The sequence below is a fragment of the Lontra canadensis genome, unplaced genomic scaffold (genome assembly GCF_010015895.1).
Source record: "Lontra canadensis isolate GAN:19392208 unplaced genomic scaffold, GSC_riverotter_1.0 scaffold110, whole genome shotgun sequence".
Lineage (NCBI taxonomy): Eukaryota > Metazoa > Chordata > Mammalia > Carnivora > Mustelidae > Lontra > Lontra canadensis.
In genome coordinates this window covers 4,429,472-4,442,958 of record NW_022631104.1, presented here as the reverse complement: position 1 = coordinate 4,442,958, position 13,487 = coordinate 4,429,472, and the positions used below count along the sequence as shown (strand labels likewise).

The 13,487-nt window shown below is 44.0% G+C and overlaps 1 protein-coding gene across 1 annotated transcript in view; it reads left to right on the top strand.

The window, feature by feature from the left end:
- Positions 1-8,714, top strand: part of LOC116856505 (myosin-8) — a 29,090-nt gene extending 20,376 nt beyond the window's left edge. Inside the window, exons 27-39 of the mRNA XM_032839930.1 lie at positions 337-463; positions 820-938; positions 1,063-1,259; positions 2,330-2,513; positions 2,600-2,765; positions 2,863-2,987; positions 3,879-4,187; positions 4,865-5,068; positions 6,053-6,178; positions 6,269-6,439; positions 6,628-6,732; positions 7,306-7,401; positions 8,447-8,714. Coding sequence (XP_032695821.1) covers positions 337-463; positions 820-938; positions 1,063-1,259; positions 2,330-2,513; positions 2,600-2,765; positions 2,863-2,987; positions 3,879-4,187; positions 4,865-5,068; positions 6,053-6,178; positions 6,269-6,439; positions 6,628-6,732; positions 7,306-7,401; positions 8,447-8,596 — 2,079 coding nt within the window. The 3' untranslated portion in view covers positions 8,597-8,714. The remainder of the gene's footprint in view (positions 1-336; positions 464-819; positions 939-1,062; positions 1,260-2,329; positions 2,514-2,599; positions 2,766-2,862; positions 2,988-3,878; positions 4,188-4,864; positions 5,069-6,052; positions 6,179-6,268; positions 6,440-6,627; positions 6,733-7,305; positions 7,402-8,446) is intronic.
- The last annotated feature ends 4,773 nt before the right edge of the window (positions 8,715-13,487 follow it).

Here is a 13,487-nt window from a genome sequence, read left to right as displayed (position 1 = left end):
ATAGCACTAATCTAAAATTTCCTATTCTAATATATTCCATTCTACTTCATTTCTGTTAGCATTTCCTTATGACCTATTAAGATGATTTCAAAATCCACTTTAAGCAAGTGTCAGTATTGTTGGAGAAAATGAATGGGCTCCAACAAGGGCTACTTCGGGGACATTCTACCCTCACCATGCTGAAATCTTAGCCTGTCCCATCCAAGTTGGCACCATAACTTTCTACTCATGCTTGAATTTACTCACTCTAAAAATACTTGAAAGTATTTTTACTCAAGTTTTAACTTTTTTTTTTACTGCATTCAGTGACTCATCTTTCACTGCCACATCCCATAGGGGAACCTTGAAAAGATGTGTCGCACTCTAGAAGACCAGGTGAGTGAACTTAAGACCAGGGAAGAGGAGCAGCAGCGGCTGATCAACGACCTGACGACTCAGAGAGCGCGTCTGCAGACCGAAGCAGGTGCGGACCTTCCCCTGGGCCCTGGAACTACATACTAGATAAAAGTGATTCCAGAGGTTCTGGAGAAACAGCAATACTCCCTCCCACTTTAGAGGGAAGTAAACCATCTGGTGCAACGTGCTGAGCAAGTGAGAGAGAATGCAAAGCCAGAATCGGCAGAATAGTTTACCTGTGACGCTTCTGTGGCATTTCTGCTTTTTGCCTCCAGTTCCAACCAGCTCTATATGCATATTTAGAAGCAGATAAAATATATATTTGATGTATATACATATATAAATGTACAGGTATACACATATATGAACGCTTAAGCTTAGTTTTATGCCGTTAACCAATTCATTTACGTCTGTTATTCTTAGGAGAATATTCCCGACAATTAGATGAGAAAGATGCTTTAGTCTCTCAGCTTTCAAGAAGCAAACAAGCATCTACGCAGCAGATCGAGGAGCTGAAACGTCAGTTGGAAGAAGAAACTAAAGTGAGTTTTACCAAAGATCTTGGCTGAGCAAATCAAAGCACATCCCGTTCGGTTCTAGTCTGTGTATATAAATTATGTATCACTGAAAAAATGCGTTCAAGTCACTGAACTAGTCCTCCTGCAGGCCAAGAACGCCCTGGCCCACGCCCTGCAGTCCTCCCGCCACGACTGCGACCTGCTGCGGGAACAGTATGAGGAGGAGCAGGAGGGCAAGGCCGAGCTGCAGAGGGCTCTGTCCAAGGCCAACAGCGAGGTGGCCCAGTGGAGGACCAAATACGAGACAGACGCCATCCAGCGCACGGAGGAGTTGGAGGAGGCCAAGTACGTGCTGTGAACACTGGGGGAGGAAAATGACATGGTTTCTAGCTGCACAACTCAGCAACTCCCAGAAACACAATGATGATGATGTCAATGATGGTAACGTAACAGTAATAGCACACTATGTGTCAAGTACGGAGCACACACTATGTGTCAAGTACTATATATACACATGAGCTCATTTAGTTTTCATAGCAACGTCATGTTTTACCCCTATGTTACAGACAAGGAAAAAGGCTGTGAGAGTTACCCACTAACCCAAGGGCACATGATTAAAACCAGATATCCTGATTCCAGAGCCCACCTTCTTAGTATTGCAGTAGGAAGACATAGCTCTTCAAACCCATGCTGGAGGCCACCAAACTGTACATGATGTCCAGGGTTGGTCTAAATGAAATAAACCCTTAGTCTGTGTATAGACCACAGAAGACCTTCAAGTAGATCTTCTTGGGCTTCAGGGTGAAAGGCTTTTCTGTACCACTAGGATGTAGAGTTAGCACTCAATGGGGAATGAAGAATGTGGGCAATTCAAAAGGAAAAAAGAAAACTTGCCTTGCTTAAACTATCCTGATTTATCCATCAATTTCTCTCTCTGGTGAGAACTCCAAATACATATTAACAGAAACTATCTATTTTTCTCCAAGGAAAAAGTACATAAAATGAAATGGAAAGTCAGAAAGCAAATGAGTATGCTCAGTACATTTCTGCCCAGTAAAATATCTAGTTAGCCTCAAATCCTTTTTGGAATGAGATGAGATATATACATCAATCAATAAAATTGTCCTGAATAATCATTTTCTGCGACCAGACTCAATCACAAGTCCTGCAAGCGCTGAATTACTTCTGTAATAAGACACGTACAATGGAGCACCAGCAGCAGCTTCTAAGGGCTGAACCCAGGGGCTCACCACTTCGGACCTCTTCATGAAGGACCGATCTAAAAAGCAGCTCTGGCTGCCACAGCTTGGATAGCCATATGTTCTCTGCCATTATAGAAGCAGGCCTGCTTCTATAATGTTATCGCTTGCCCCTATTCCAGACCACTCTCCTTAACTGCCTGGCTAACGTTTCAGGAAGAAGCTGGCCCAGCGTCTGCAAGAAGCCGAGGAGCACGTAGAAGCCGTGAACGCCAAATGCGCTTCTCTAGAAAAGACAAAGCAGCGGCTCCAGAATGAGGTGGAGGACCTCATGCTGGATGTGGAGAGAACCAATGCAGCCTGTGCCGCCCTGGACAAGAAGCAGAGGAACTTCGACAAGGTGGACCGCCCTGCTTAAACTTCATCGATGTTTAAAACTTGGTCTCCCTTTCTCCTTGCAGAAGCTGACAATTTGGTGCTTTTCAGGTCCTGGCGGAGTGGAAACAGAAGTACGAGGAAACTCAGGCTGAACATGAGGCCTCCCAGAAGGAGGCCCGAGCGCTCAGCACTGAGCTGTTCAAGGTCAAGAATGCCTATGAGGAATCCCTGGATCACGTGGAAACCCTAAGGCGAGAGAACAAGAACTTGCAGCGTGAGTGCTCTTGAACTTCCGTACTTCCAACAGCCCTGGCAAGACCCTTGCAATGCTGCATGAGTCTGACCGCTCCTCCCCTTCTGTTCACCCACAGAGGAGATTTCTGACCTCACTGAGCAGATTGCCGAGGGAGGGAAGCAAATCCATGAACTGGAGAAAATAAAGAAGCAAGTGGAACAAGAGAAATGTGACATTCAGGCTGCCTTAGAAGAAGCAGAGGTACATATTATTCTGCTAAGGGGGAAAATCAAAGACATGGGTGAAAACACTCAAAGTGGGCGATGGATCCATTATTACAGCACTTGGGAGAATATGAACTTGTATAGCCTTTATCAAGGACGATTTGGCAATAGTCAGAAAAAGCCTTAAAAATGTAATACTCTGACCCATCAATTCTGTAAGAATCTACCTCAGGAAAATTCTCTTAAATGGAGGTAAATCTTTAAGCACAAAGATTTCCAATCCCAGAACAAGATGAAGCTAACTGTGGAACATTCATATGATGCAACTGTATTAGGCCACTAAATATAATTAATATGGGGAAGTATTTATGGTGGACAATAATTTCAAAGCCAAGACTCATGTGAATATACACTATAATTTTCATCATGTAAAAATATACACATAAGTAGGAAGAAAGACTAAAAAATATGTACCATATTAAAATGGTCATCTTTGGGTGGGACACACAATAGGAAGTTTTCCCCTTTTTTTATATATTGCCCCATGTTCTACAGTGAATATATATATTCTGTAATCAGAAAAATGTTTTTAAATTGAGAATTTCTACAAACATTTTAATGTATAAAACAGACTGAGGGTTCATTTTTCCTACATGAGTTTAAAAGTAAGTTCTGTTAGTACTCACATGAATAATACTTACACAGCACTTAATACTTTACAAAGCACCGTTATTACAGAGCTGCCCTATATAATCTGACTGAACAAACAACAACAAAAAAAATGATTTACCTAGCAGGTTCCTGGAACTGTTGTGTTGTACTTTGTAAAATCAGACAAACTGATGTCAGTAAGAGTTTGGCTCACAAGGCAATATACTCCAAATATTTAAGTTATTTTCCATTATTAATTGACCACTATTTTGCTAAGGCATCTCTTGAACATGAAGAGGGAAAGATCCTGCGCATCCAGCTGGAGTTGAACCAAGTCAAGTCTGAGGTCGACAGGAAAATTGCTGAGAAGGATGAGGAAATCGACCAGCTGAAGAGAAACCACATCAGGGTTGTGGAGTCGATGCAGAGCACCCTGGATGCGGAGATCAGGAGCAGGAATGATGCCCTCAGGCTCAAGAAGAAGATGGAGGGAGACCTCAATGAGATGGAAATCCAGCTGAACCATGCCAACCGCGTGGCTGCAGAGAGTTTGAGCAACTACAGGAACACCCAAGGCATCCTGAAGGTAAACAGGTCCTCATCAACAGCTAAGTCAGGGAAGTGACCTGTCCTCCATTCAGCAAAACATCTTTGTGCTAAAAAAACCCAGATTTTTTTTTCTTTTAACAAATTATACAGCTCACAGTATGGAGACCGCTAAATTAAATATGCCCAGAATGTATTTTTACAGAAATGCTATATAAAAGAACAAACAGAAGCCCAGAGATAAGCTTTGAGATGGGAGACAGTACAAGACGTTGGTACCAATAAGCCTAAGGCTGAGCCTTAGCTGGGTTACTTTCTGGCTGCCTGATTTTGAGCCAATGATTTAACCTCTCAGAACCTCTGCTGCTGCTTCTACAAAGAAAGAACGAAACTCCCCACTTCATAGGGTTGCTGTGGGAATCACATGAGATAACAGATGTCAAGTACTAGGGAGAGCGTATGGAAAACACTCTCTAAGTGACAGACATTAGTTACTCACACGTGAGAAAATAACCAGTTAATGGCATAACTAGGACGAGACTCTGTCTCCTGACCATTCTCACTCCCCTAAGCTGGTGACATCAGCATTTTCACACTCAAATGACAGGCCTGTCACTTCCTGCTCTTGGCATCAGTACCTTCTGCCAGTCCCCTCCTGGGAAGTTCTCATCCTCTTCAGAGTGTCGAACCCTTTTTTTTTTTTTTTTAACTTAACAGGACACCCAGCTGCACCTGGATGACGCCCTGCGGGGCCAGGAGGACCTGAAGGAGCAGCTGGCCATGGTGGAGCGCAGAGCCAACCTGCTGCAGGCCGAGGTCGAGGAGCTGCGGGCGTCGCTGGAGCAGACGGAGAGGAGCCGGAAAACCGCAGAACAGGAGCTCCTGGACGCCAGTGAGCGCGTCCAGCTCCTGCACACCCAGGTGAGACCTCCACACCAGACAGATGCGGATGTACTACTGAGTGATGGATCAGAATTACAACAGGAAAATGCTCCATTTTCATAAATATATGTATATTAAAAAGGATGGGGGATATGCTCTAAAATATTAACTGCAGTTATCTTGGAATGGTGGGACGATAGGCGATTTTTTGGTGTGTGTTCCTATATGTCTTTTTTAAGATTTTCTAATCTCTAAAAGGAGAGTTTTATTTTAAAAATCTTTAGAGTTTTGACGCTTAGATCTTGAAAACCATGATTTAGAATAAACTTGAGTAAAGACGATTTGTTAACTCCGGAATCCAAAAATGTGCCACATAGTGTTTCTCGTCAGGAGTCCTTCTGCATTTAGCACTTTTGTGTTTACTGTACGGGAGTCCTGCAGGATATTGCTGATTTGCCTGGACATTAAATGCAGCAGCATCGGGTGGTCATTTTAACAAGCAAAAACACCTACCACCAAATGTTTCCAAATACACACTGAGGCAGTGCTGATTCCCTTTGAGAAGCACTGGGTTAAAATCTTAATAAAATGCTTTCCTAAGACTAATTCAGTATTCCCCCAGGGAGCAAATCATGAAAGTTATCAGAGAATAGATCCTTTCTCAACTGAAAAACTCCCAATGCCAGGCACTCACAAAAAAATCAATTATTTTCTGTTATTTCCAACTTTTTGAGGACAGAACGCTAGTAATGTCTGATTGAAATATAATTGAAAGAGCAATTAATTAATACAGGCATTCTTAAATCTCAAAAGTCCTCATGCATAAATTAGATAGACACTGGGGTAGTGGGAGGGAGCTGTTCCAATCTTTCAAATGATTAATATTTTGCACTGAACAAATATTTAAAGTTGAGTAAACTGTTGCTGTCAGGTCCCCTGCACAAGCCAACAAGTAAGACATCTGTAAAATCCCACACTTGCAAACAACAAGTCGTATAACTTTCCATTGACTACTTTTAACAGAACACCAGCCTGATCAACACCAAGAAGAAATTGGAAAATGACGTTTCACAACTCCAGAGTGAAGTGGAAGAAGTTATTCAAGAATCACGCAATGCAGAAGAGAAGGCCAAGAAGGCCATCACTGATGTGAGCAAGATAAGCATTGGTTTTACTGACACAGGTGTGTTACCTGCCATTAACAGGTTTCCTTATTGTCTTGATGCATTTACCAAATAGGCAGCCATGATGGCCGAGGAGCTGAAGAAGGAGCAGGACACCAGCGCCCACCTGGAGCGCATGAAGAAGAACCTGGAGCAGACGGTGAAGGACCTGCAGCACCGTCTGGACGAGGCTGAGCAGCTGGCCCTGAAGGGCGGGAAGAAGCAGATCCAGAAACTGGAGGCCAGGGTGGGCCTCTCAATCGCTCTGAATCTGGGAAGGGGAAAAGGACACTCCCTCTCTTTTTCTCTCTCCCTATATATTAAAGCCCAACTTTGTTTTGAGGCTGAAGGCATTCAGCCAAAATATCTTCAGCAGGTCGTGAGCTAATTAATATCCCCTAAGACTGGCTATATAAGTATCTTTCTTGGTTGTAGGTACGTGAGCTTGAAGGAGAGGTTGAAAATGAGCAGAAACGTAATGCTGAGGCTGTTAAAGGTTTGCGGAAACACGAGAGAAGAGTAAAGGAACTCAGCTACCAGGTAAAGGGAAAAACTTTCTAGAGCATCCAGACTTCCTGCCCAAAGGGAACCTGACAATCCGTTTAACTATTTATGTGGTGCTCACAAACAAATCCACCTGAACTCAATATATAAACATAAGGGGCAAATGATAAAAATGCTTGTCTCAGACCCTTTTCTAAGCTAGGAGGATCATGTAAGACTTTAGAAAATTGTATATCAGAGAAAACGATACAGGTTTTAAAGCCAGATAAACAGGGCATTAGTCCTAATTCGGCCCCTCTTAATTTTTGAACTTGGGTAGGTTACTTAACACTCTAAACCTTAGTTTCATTCCCTATAAAAGAGAGTAACAGCATGTACTCTTCAGAGTAGGGAGGCGAGGATTAGAGAAGATGTGCAGAATTCCCTAACACAGTGCCTGCACAGTGTGGACATTTCACAAGAACGGCTACTGTTAATACTACGGAGGAAGGCTCAAGGTTGACCAAGTTTACCCCAGGTCCACCTGCCATCATACCAAAGTGGTTTACTTTATCGCCTGAGAGGCTCATTCCATTGTATTGAATGCAGACTGTTTTTCCACACCCCCAGACTGAGGAAGACCGCAAGAATGTTCTCAGGCTGCAGGACTTGGTAGATAAATTACAAGCGAAGGTGAAATCATACAAGAGACAAGCTGAGGAGGCTGTGAGTACCTTTAAGCCCTTGAGGGAGGAAGAGAACTTCTTTTGGAGTAGAAAGTATATTAAGAGAATGTGTCGATGAGAAAACAAGCAAAGTAAGAATATACCACTCATTTTTTAATTGTTTTGTTTTGGATCTAAATGCAATTAATATACCACTCATATTGTATGAGATATTATAAACATGAACTTATCCCCAAATCCTGATTACAGAATAGGACTTTAAGAGGAGATATTTTTATTATTGGGCATTTTGTAAGATTTGGAGGAATAAAACAAAGTTCCAAATAACCCACCTTGATAGCGGCAAAGACTACATCATCACAAATGTAGTCCATGATAAATACTCCTCTCCCTCTAGAAATGTACAAGACCAAGTGTTCTCAAGAGCCAAACATAAATCTTTACCCCAGCTGATTCGTTCCTGACACTACCGGTATCATCAGGGGCTCATCTCTCCACATGTACTGTAGCAAATAAGAACATGCTGGAAGATTCTCCAGCCTCACTATTCCTGATGTTCTCCATTCTTCCAGACACAATGTGGTAGGTTGAAGTAGACAAGAAGTTAGGAAGGGAGGAGCTCAAGCGGTAATAAGTAAAACCAACAGATGCATGCATCTTCTCAGACCCATTTTTCCCACTTTTTCCCTTTCTCTGTATGCCAAAGTCAAAATATAGGACAAAAAATTGCTAAGTGAGGTTGTCTCAAAGTTGAAAATTGACCTTGCATTTACTTACTAAACTCTGTCAGGGCACATGGCTCTCTTCCTTCTTTCTACCCAGTCCGTGCAGCGGAAACAGATTTCATGTGCACATGGCTTTGACACACTAAGACTGTCCTTCCACTTCAAAAGTGTTTCTTCTTTCATTCTTTAGAGCGAAAAAAAATACACAACTGAAGTGACAAGTTCTGTCCAGATTTGAAGTCAGACATGCCAAACAGACCATAAGAAGGACATATCTGAGTTGAGGAAATAATCCTATTTGGTGACAAGTGCAGTGAGAATCACAAAGTCTAATTCTCACAATTTTATCTTTCCTCTCAGGAGGAACAATCCAACACTAATCTTGCTAAATTCCGCAAGCTCCAGCACGAGCTGGAGGAGGCCGAGGAACGCGCTGACATTGCCGAGTCCCAGGTCAACAAGCTGCGGGCGAAGAGCCGGGAGGTCCACACGAAAGTCAGTGCAGAGTGAGCACATCGGCCTGATGCTGCCAAGAGGCTGAGGAAATGCACAAAATGTGCTATTCTGGGCCACTTATGATGTTCATTTTTCCCTTAATGTTGAGTAAATAAAAACTCGAGCAAACTCATACTCATTTTTTTTTCATTTACAAACTTATTTACTCTCAAATACAGTTCTCACCTGTTTTTTAATACTATATATGGCCTTGCAGAGCATTCGGTATTTTGTACCTCCATCACCACCCAACATCGCCTTTCCCACCCCTACCACACCCCCGCAACACACACACAAACACACATACAAGTATCTTTTGCTGGACTTGATTTTATTAAATCTCTCTAGATTGCTATAAATCACTAAGGAAAACACTCCCTAAGCCTCCTTCTCCAGACAGGACCCCTTCATTGATCCACTCCACAAGTAGTTACTGAGCATCTACTCTATGCCAGGCAATGTTCTATGATCTGTGGGTACAGCAGTAAGCAAAGAGAGTTCCTGCCCTCTGGGAACTTACATTCTGCAAGGGCAGAAAGGCAACCAAAGAATAAGAAAGCATGTAACAGGTCAGATGATAAGTGCTAGTGGGAAATAAAGAAGCAGGGCTGGACTCCCTGTGGGGAGTCTGCATCTCCCTCTCCCTCTCTCCCACTCAGGCACATGCAGGCACACTATCTCTCAAATAATTAAAATCTTAAAAGAAAAAAAAAAAAGACCTTTGAGCAGAGACCTGCAGGAACCAAGAGAATAAGCCAAGTGAGCATGTGAGGTCAGAATACTTCAGGCTGAGGGAAAAACAGAAAATGCACAGGCCCTGAGGTGGGGGCAAGTTGACATGTCAGGGGCTGGAGGAGAATGAGCAAGATAGAGTTATAACATAAGAGAGGAACCAGGGGCCCAATCATGTAAGGTCTGAGGGCCTTTGCACAGCCTTGAGTCTTTACAGTGAGATGTCAAAGCTTTGGAGGGTTTAAAGTAGAGAAGACATATTAACACACATTTTTTAAAAATTACTCTGGCTGCTGTGTTGAGGAAAAGACTGCAGACAGCAAAGATGGAAACTGGGAGACTAGCTGGGAGCCTACAGTAAAATAAAAGATAACAAATGACAGTGGCTCAGACTAGAAAAACAGCCCTGGGAAATGCTGAGAGTGCAGGATACTAGGTGAATTAGGAAGGCAGCACACAAGGACTTTCTGACCAAGTGAATGAGGAAGTCAAAGAGAAAGACAGAGGGGGAAAAAAAAAACTTAAGAAATGAGGGACAAAGGATAAAACAAGAAAGAAATGGTACAGTGCAAACATTAGGAGTTTGGTCTCCAGAAAAAGGGGAATCAGTAGAGCAAAAACAGTGACCTAGGCAAAGACCATATTTTATGGGCTCCTGTCCCTCTTCCAGCATCTACGCTCTCCCAGCTCCCAACACTGTCAGCTTCAGCCTTTACAGTATGAAATGTATAGCCCATGATCTCAAATCTAAGATTATTAACAAAATTTTAAAATGAAAAAAAATTCAAAACAGATAAAATAAATTTTGTTAAAGAAAATTTTAAATCAATGAGAAAACCAAAACTACCCCAATTACAAAAACTTCTGGGAGTAAACATGAGAGTAAATCTTTGTGAGTCTGGTTTTGGCAAAGATTTCTTATCTACAACACCAAAAGCACAAGCCAAGAAAGAAAGAACTGATAAATTGGATTTCATCATAATATAATTGCTGCTCTTTGAAAACACTGTTAAAGATGATGAAAAGACAAGCCACAGACTGGAAGTATTTGCAAGTTACATCCCTGATAAAGGAGTAGTATCCAGAAGATTGGAAAAAGTCTAAAAACTCAATAAGAAAACAGATCACCCAATTTCTAAAGAGACAAAAGATTTAAATAAGCATTTCACCACCTCATACCTGACAGAAGGACAAGCAAGAAACAACGATTGTTGGCAAGGATGTGGGGAAAAAAGGGAGTCCTCATGTACTGGTAAGCGGGAATCCAAACTGGTGCAGCCACCATGGAAAATAGTACAGAGTTTCCTCAAGTATTTGTAAATAGAACTACCTTACAATCCAGCAATTCCACTTCTGAGTATTTACCTGAAAAAAATTGAAAACACTGAGTTGAAAAGATATATGCACCACCCTCCCAGCCCACGTTCACTGCACCATTATTTACAGTAGCCAAACTGTAATAAGCAGCCTTACATGCTGTGACATCCCTTATCTTCAATTTTTGCAATGCAGTCACAAAGAATGCCCTTAAAAAAAAAAAAGGTTTTATTTATTTATTTGACAGAGAGAGAGTCCACGCAGGCAGAGAGGCAGGCAGAGGGGGAGGGAGGGAACCGACCCCCTGCTGAGCAGAGATCCAGGCACGGGGCTCTATCCCAGGACCCTGAGATCATGACCAGAGCTGAAGGCAGAGGCTTAACCCACTGAGCCACCCAGGTGCCCCAAGAATGTCCTTTTTTGCAGAAGTGTATGATGGCTTCATCAATATTTTTACGGGCCTTCCTAATCCTTTGACACCGAACTCATTCTTGTGGAGCACCTACTGGGTCATCATCGTTTCCAGTTCCTCAGTTGTATGCCTGAGAGTCTCTCTCCCTCTGCCCCTTCCTTCCCCTCTCTCACTCCCTCCCTCCCCACTCAAGTAAATAAATTCTTTTTTAAAAAAATCATGATGTGTGGGGCACCTGGGTGGCTCAGTGGGTTAAGCCTCCGCCTTCGGCTCAGGTCATTATCCCAGGGTCCTGGGATCGAGCCCCGCATCAGGCTCCCCGCTCAGCAGGGAGCCTGCTTCTCCTCTCTCTCTGCCTGCCTCTCTGCCTACTTGTGATCTCTGTCTGTCAAATAAATAAACAAAATATTTTTTAAAAAATCATGATGTGGAAGAAGGGTTAATACCACAAGAAAACTTTCATTATCTCTTAAATTTTAAAGGCAGGCCACAAAATCCTGTCTATTGGCTGATATCCCAGCTGTGTATGGATTTAAAAAACTTGGTTTAAAAAGTTGTGTCTAGGGGCGCCTGGGAAGCTCAGTGGGTTAAAGCCTCTGCCTTCCACTCCAGTCATGATCCCAAGGTCCTGGAGTCAAGCCCCTCATCGGGCTTTCTGCTCAGTGGGGAGCCTGCTCCCTCCTGTCTCTGCCAGCCTCTCTGCCTGCTTGTGATCTCTGTCTGTCAAATAAATAAAGAAAATCTTAAAAAAATAATAAAAACTAAAAATAAAAAAATAAAAAGTTGTGTCTATGTTTACAAACATGGTGGGAGGAATGCAAAAGAACTTACCCCAAAATTTAGATAAACTCTATGCTCATTTTAGGAGAGATTTAAAATTTTCCTTTGCTGTTTGATTCTACATTTCAGTCTATAACGTAAGCACTAGTTGTGGGAAATTTTTTTAGGAGAATTTTTTCAAGTGTACTGATTTAAGCAATCTCTACGCCCAAGGTGAGGCTCGAATTCACGACCCCAAGCACCAGGAGCCCCACGCTCTAACGACTGAGCCAGCCAGGAGCCCCGGCTTTGGAATTGTTTTAAAGGCACATGTATATTATTTTTTTAAAGAAAAAATAAAAGTGACCCGTTCCTCGGGGACATCTCATACCCACTTCTCATCAAAGACGTGGATATAACCTACTGCAGAAAGGTGAAGCGGAGAGGGTCATTTGATGGAGGAGCCCATCAGCACAGCTGCTAAAAGCCTCTGCCCTTCATGCAAGCTATCAGCTGGCGGGCGGAGATTAACATTCCAGAGCCAACACAGCAGCTGTCAGGGAGCAAACCCAAATTCTGCCTCCTGGCCGTGGCTGGGGTTTGGGCCCGTGTCACACATACCAGTGTCCCCGGCCACCTTCAGGGCGGCCTTCACGGGTCACATTTTCCTAAGTGGGAAGCCCAAGAATCAGCCGTGGGCAGATGGCAAGAACCTTTACTTAAGGCTGGAATTTGCCAGCCCGATCCCTCCCTCCTGGTGCCCAGGGCCGCCACCAAGACGCTGATTGCGGAGCCCACAGGGAGAAACAAAGCCTGTCCCGTGGGGAAGGTGAGAAATTAGGAAAAACAGTCCCTCCTTGGGGAAAGCCCCCAGGAAAGGGCTTCTCTCGGTTTACAGCAGCCCGACCTTCCTAGGAGGGCAGGCTGTGTTCCCACCCCCTCTCCCAGAAACTAGGGTTCAAGGCGCTCTCTCCGGGAGACGGAGGTCCTAGGTTCAAAGGTTCGAAGCCCAAGGTCTTGAGCCAGGAGAGGAGGCGTGAAAAGCGCGGACGGGAATGGGGAAAGGGAGGTGCCTTCGAGCAACAGAATCGTACTGTTTCTCAGGACTCGGAGAAATAACGCCGTTGACACCCACAGAGTGGAACCCAAACAGGATGAGGCACACTGCAGCACACGACTCTGCCTGATTTCACCACACGCCATGTGCAAGTTGGCGGCTCGAGAAGTTTCCAGAATCATTCCTCTGGCCCCGCCTTCAAATTCGCTCCCCAGTCCCACTTCCATCCCCTCCCCGCCACACTGCCTCCGGGGCCTATTCTCTGTCACCTCCAGCACGAACAGCACGTCCTGGGGACGCGGAGGCGCAAACCCCACCCGCCTCACAAACCCAGACACACGCACACTTACCCGCCAAGTCTCGTCAGCGCCTCCCACTGGGTCCCAACCGGGCGACGGGTCACTTCCGGTCTTTCCCCACCTCCACCACGACTCCTCCCATGATGCTCTGGGGGCACACCGGAAGTGACCCCTCCCCTCTCTGGGCATGGAAACACTGTTTCTTTCTAATCAGCCTGGCCTCAGAGCCCAGGGTAGGTGTGTTTTCCCAGGTGTTCAGAGCGCTGGCCCATCCATCCCCTCCACCCCAGCCCCCAACTAAATTATAAACTGAAAACCAGCTTTTTATCC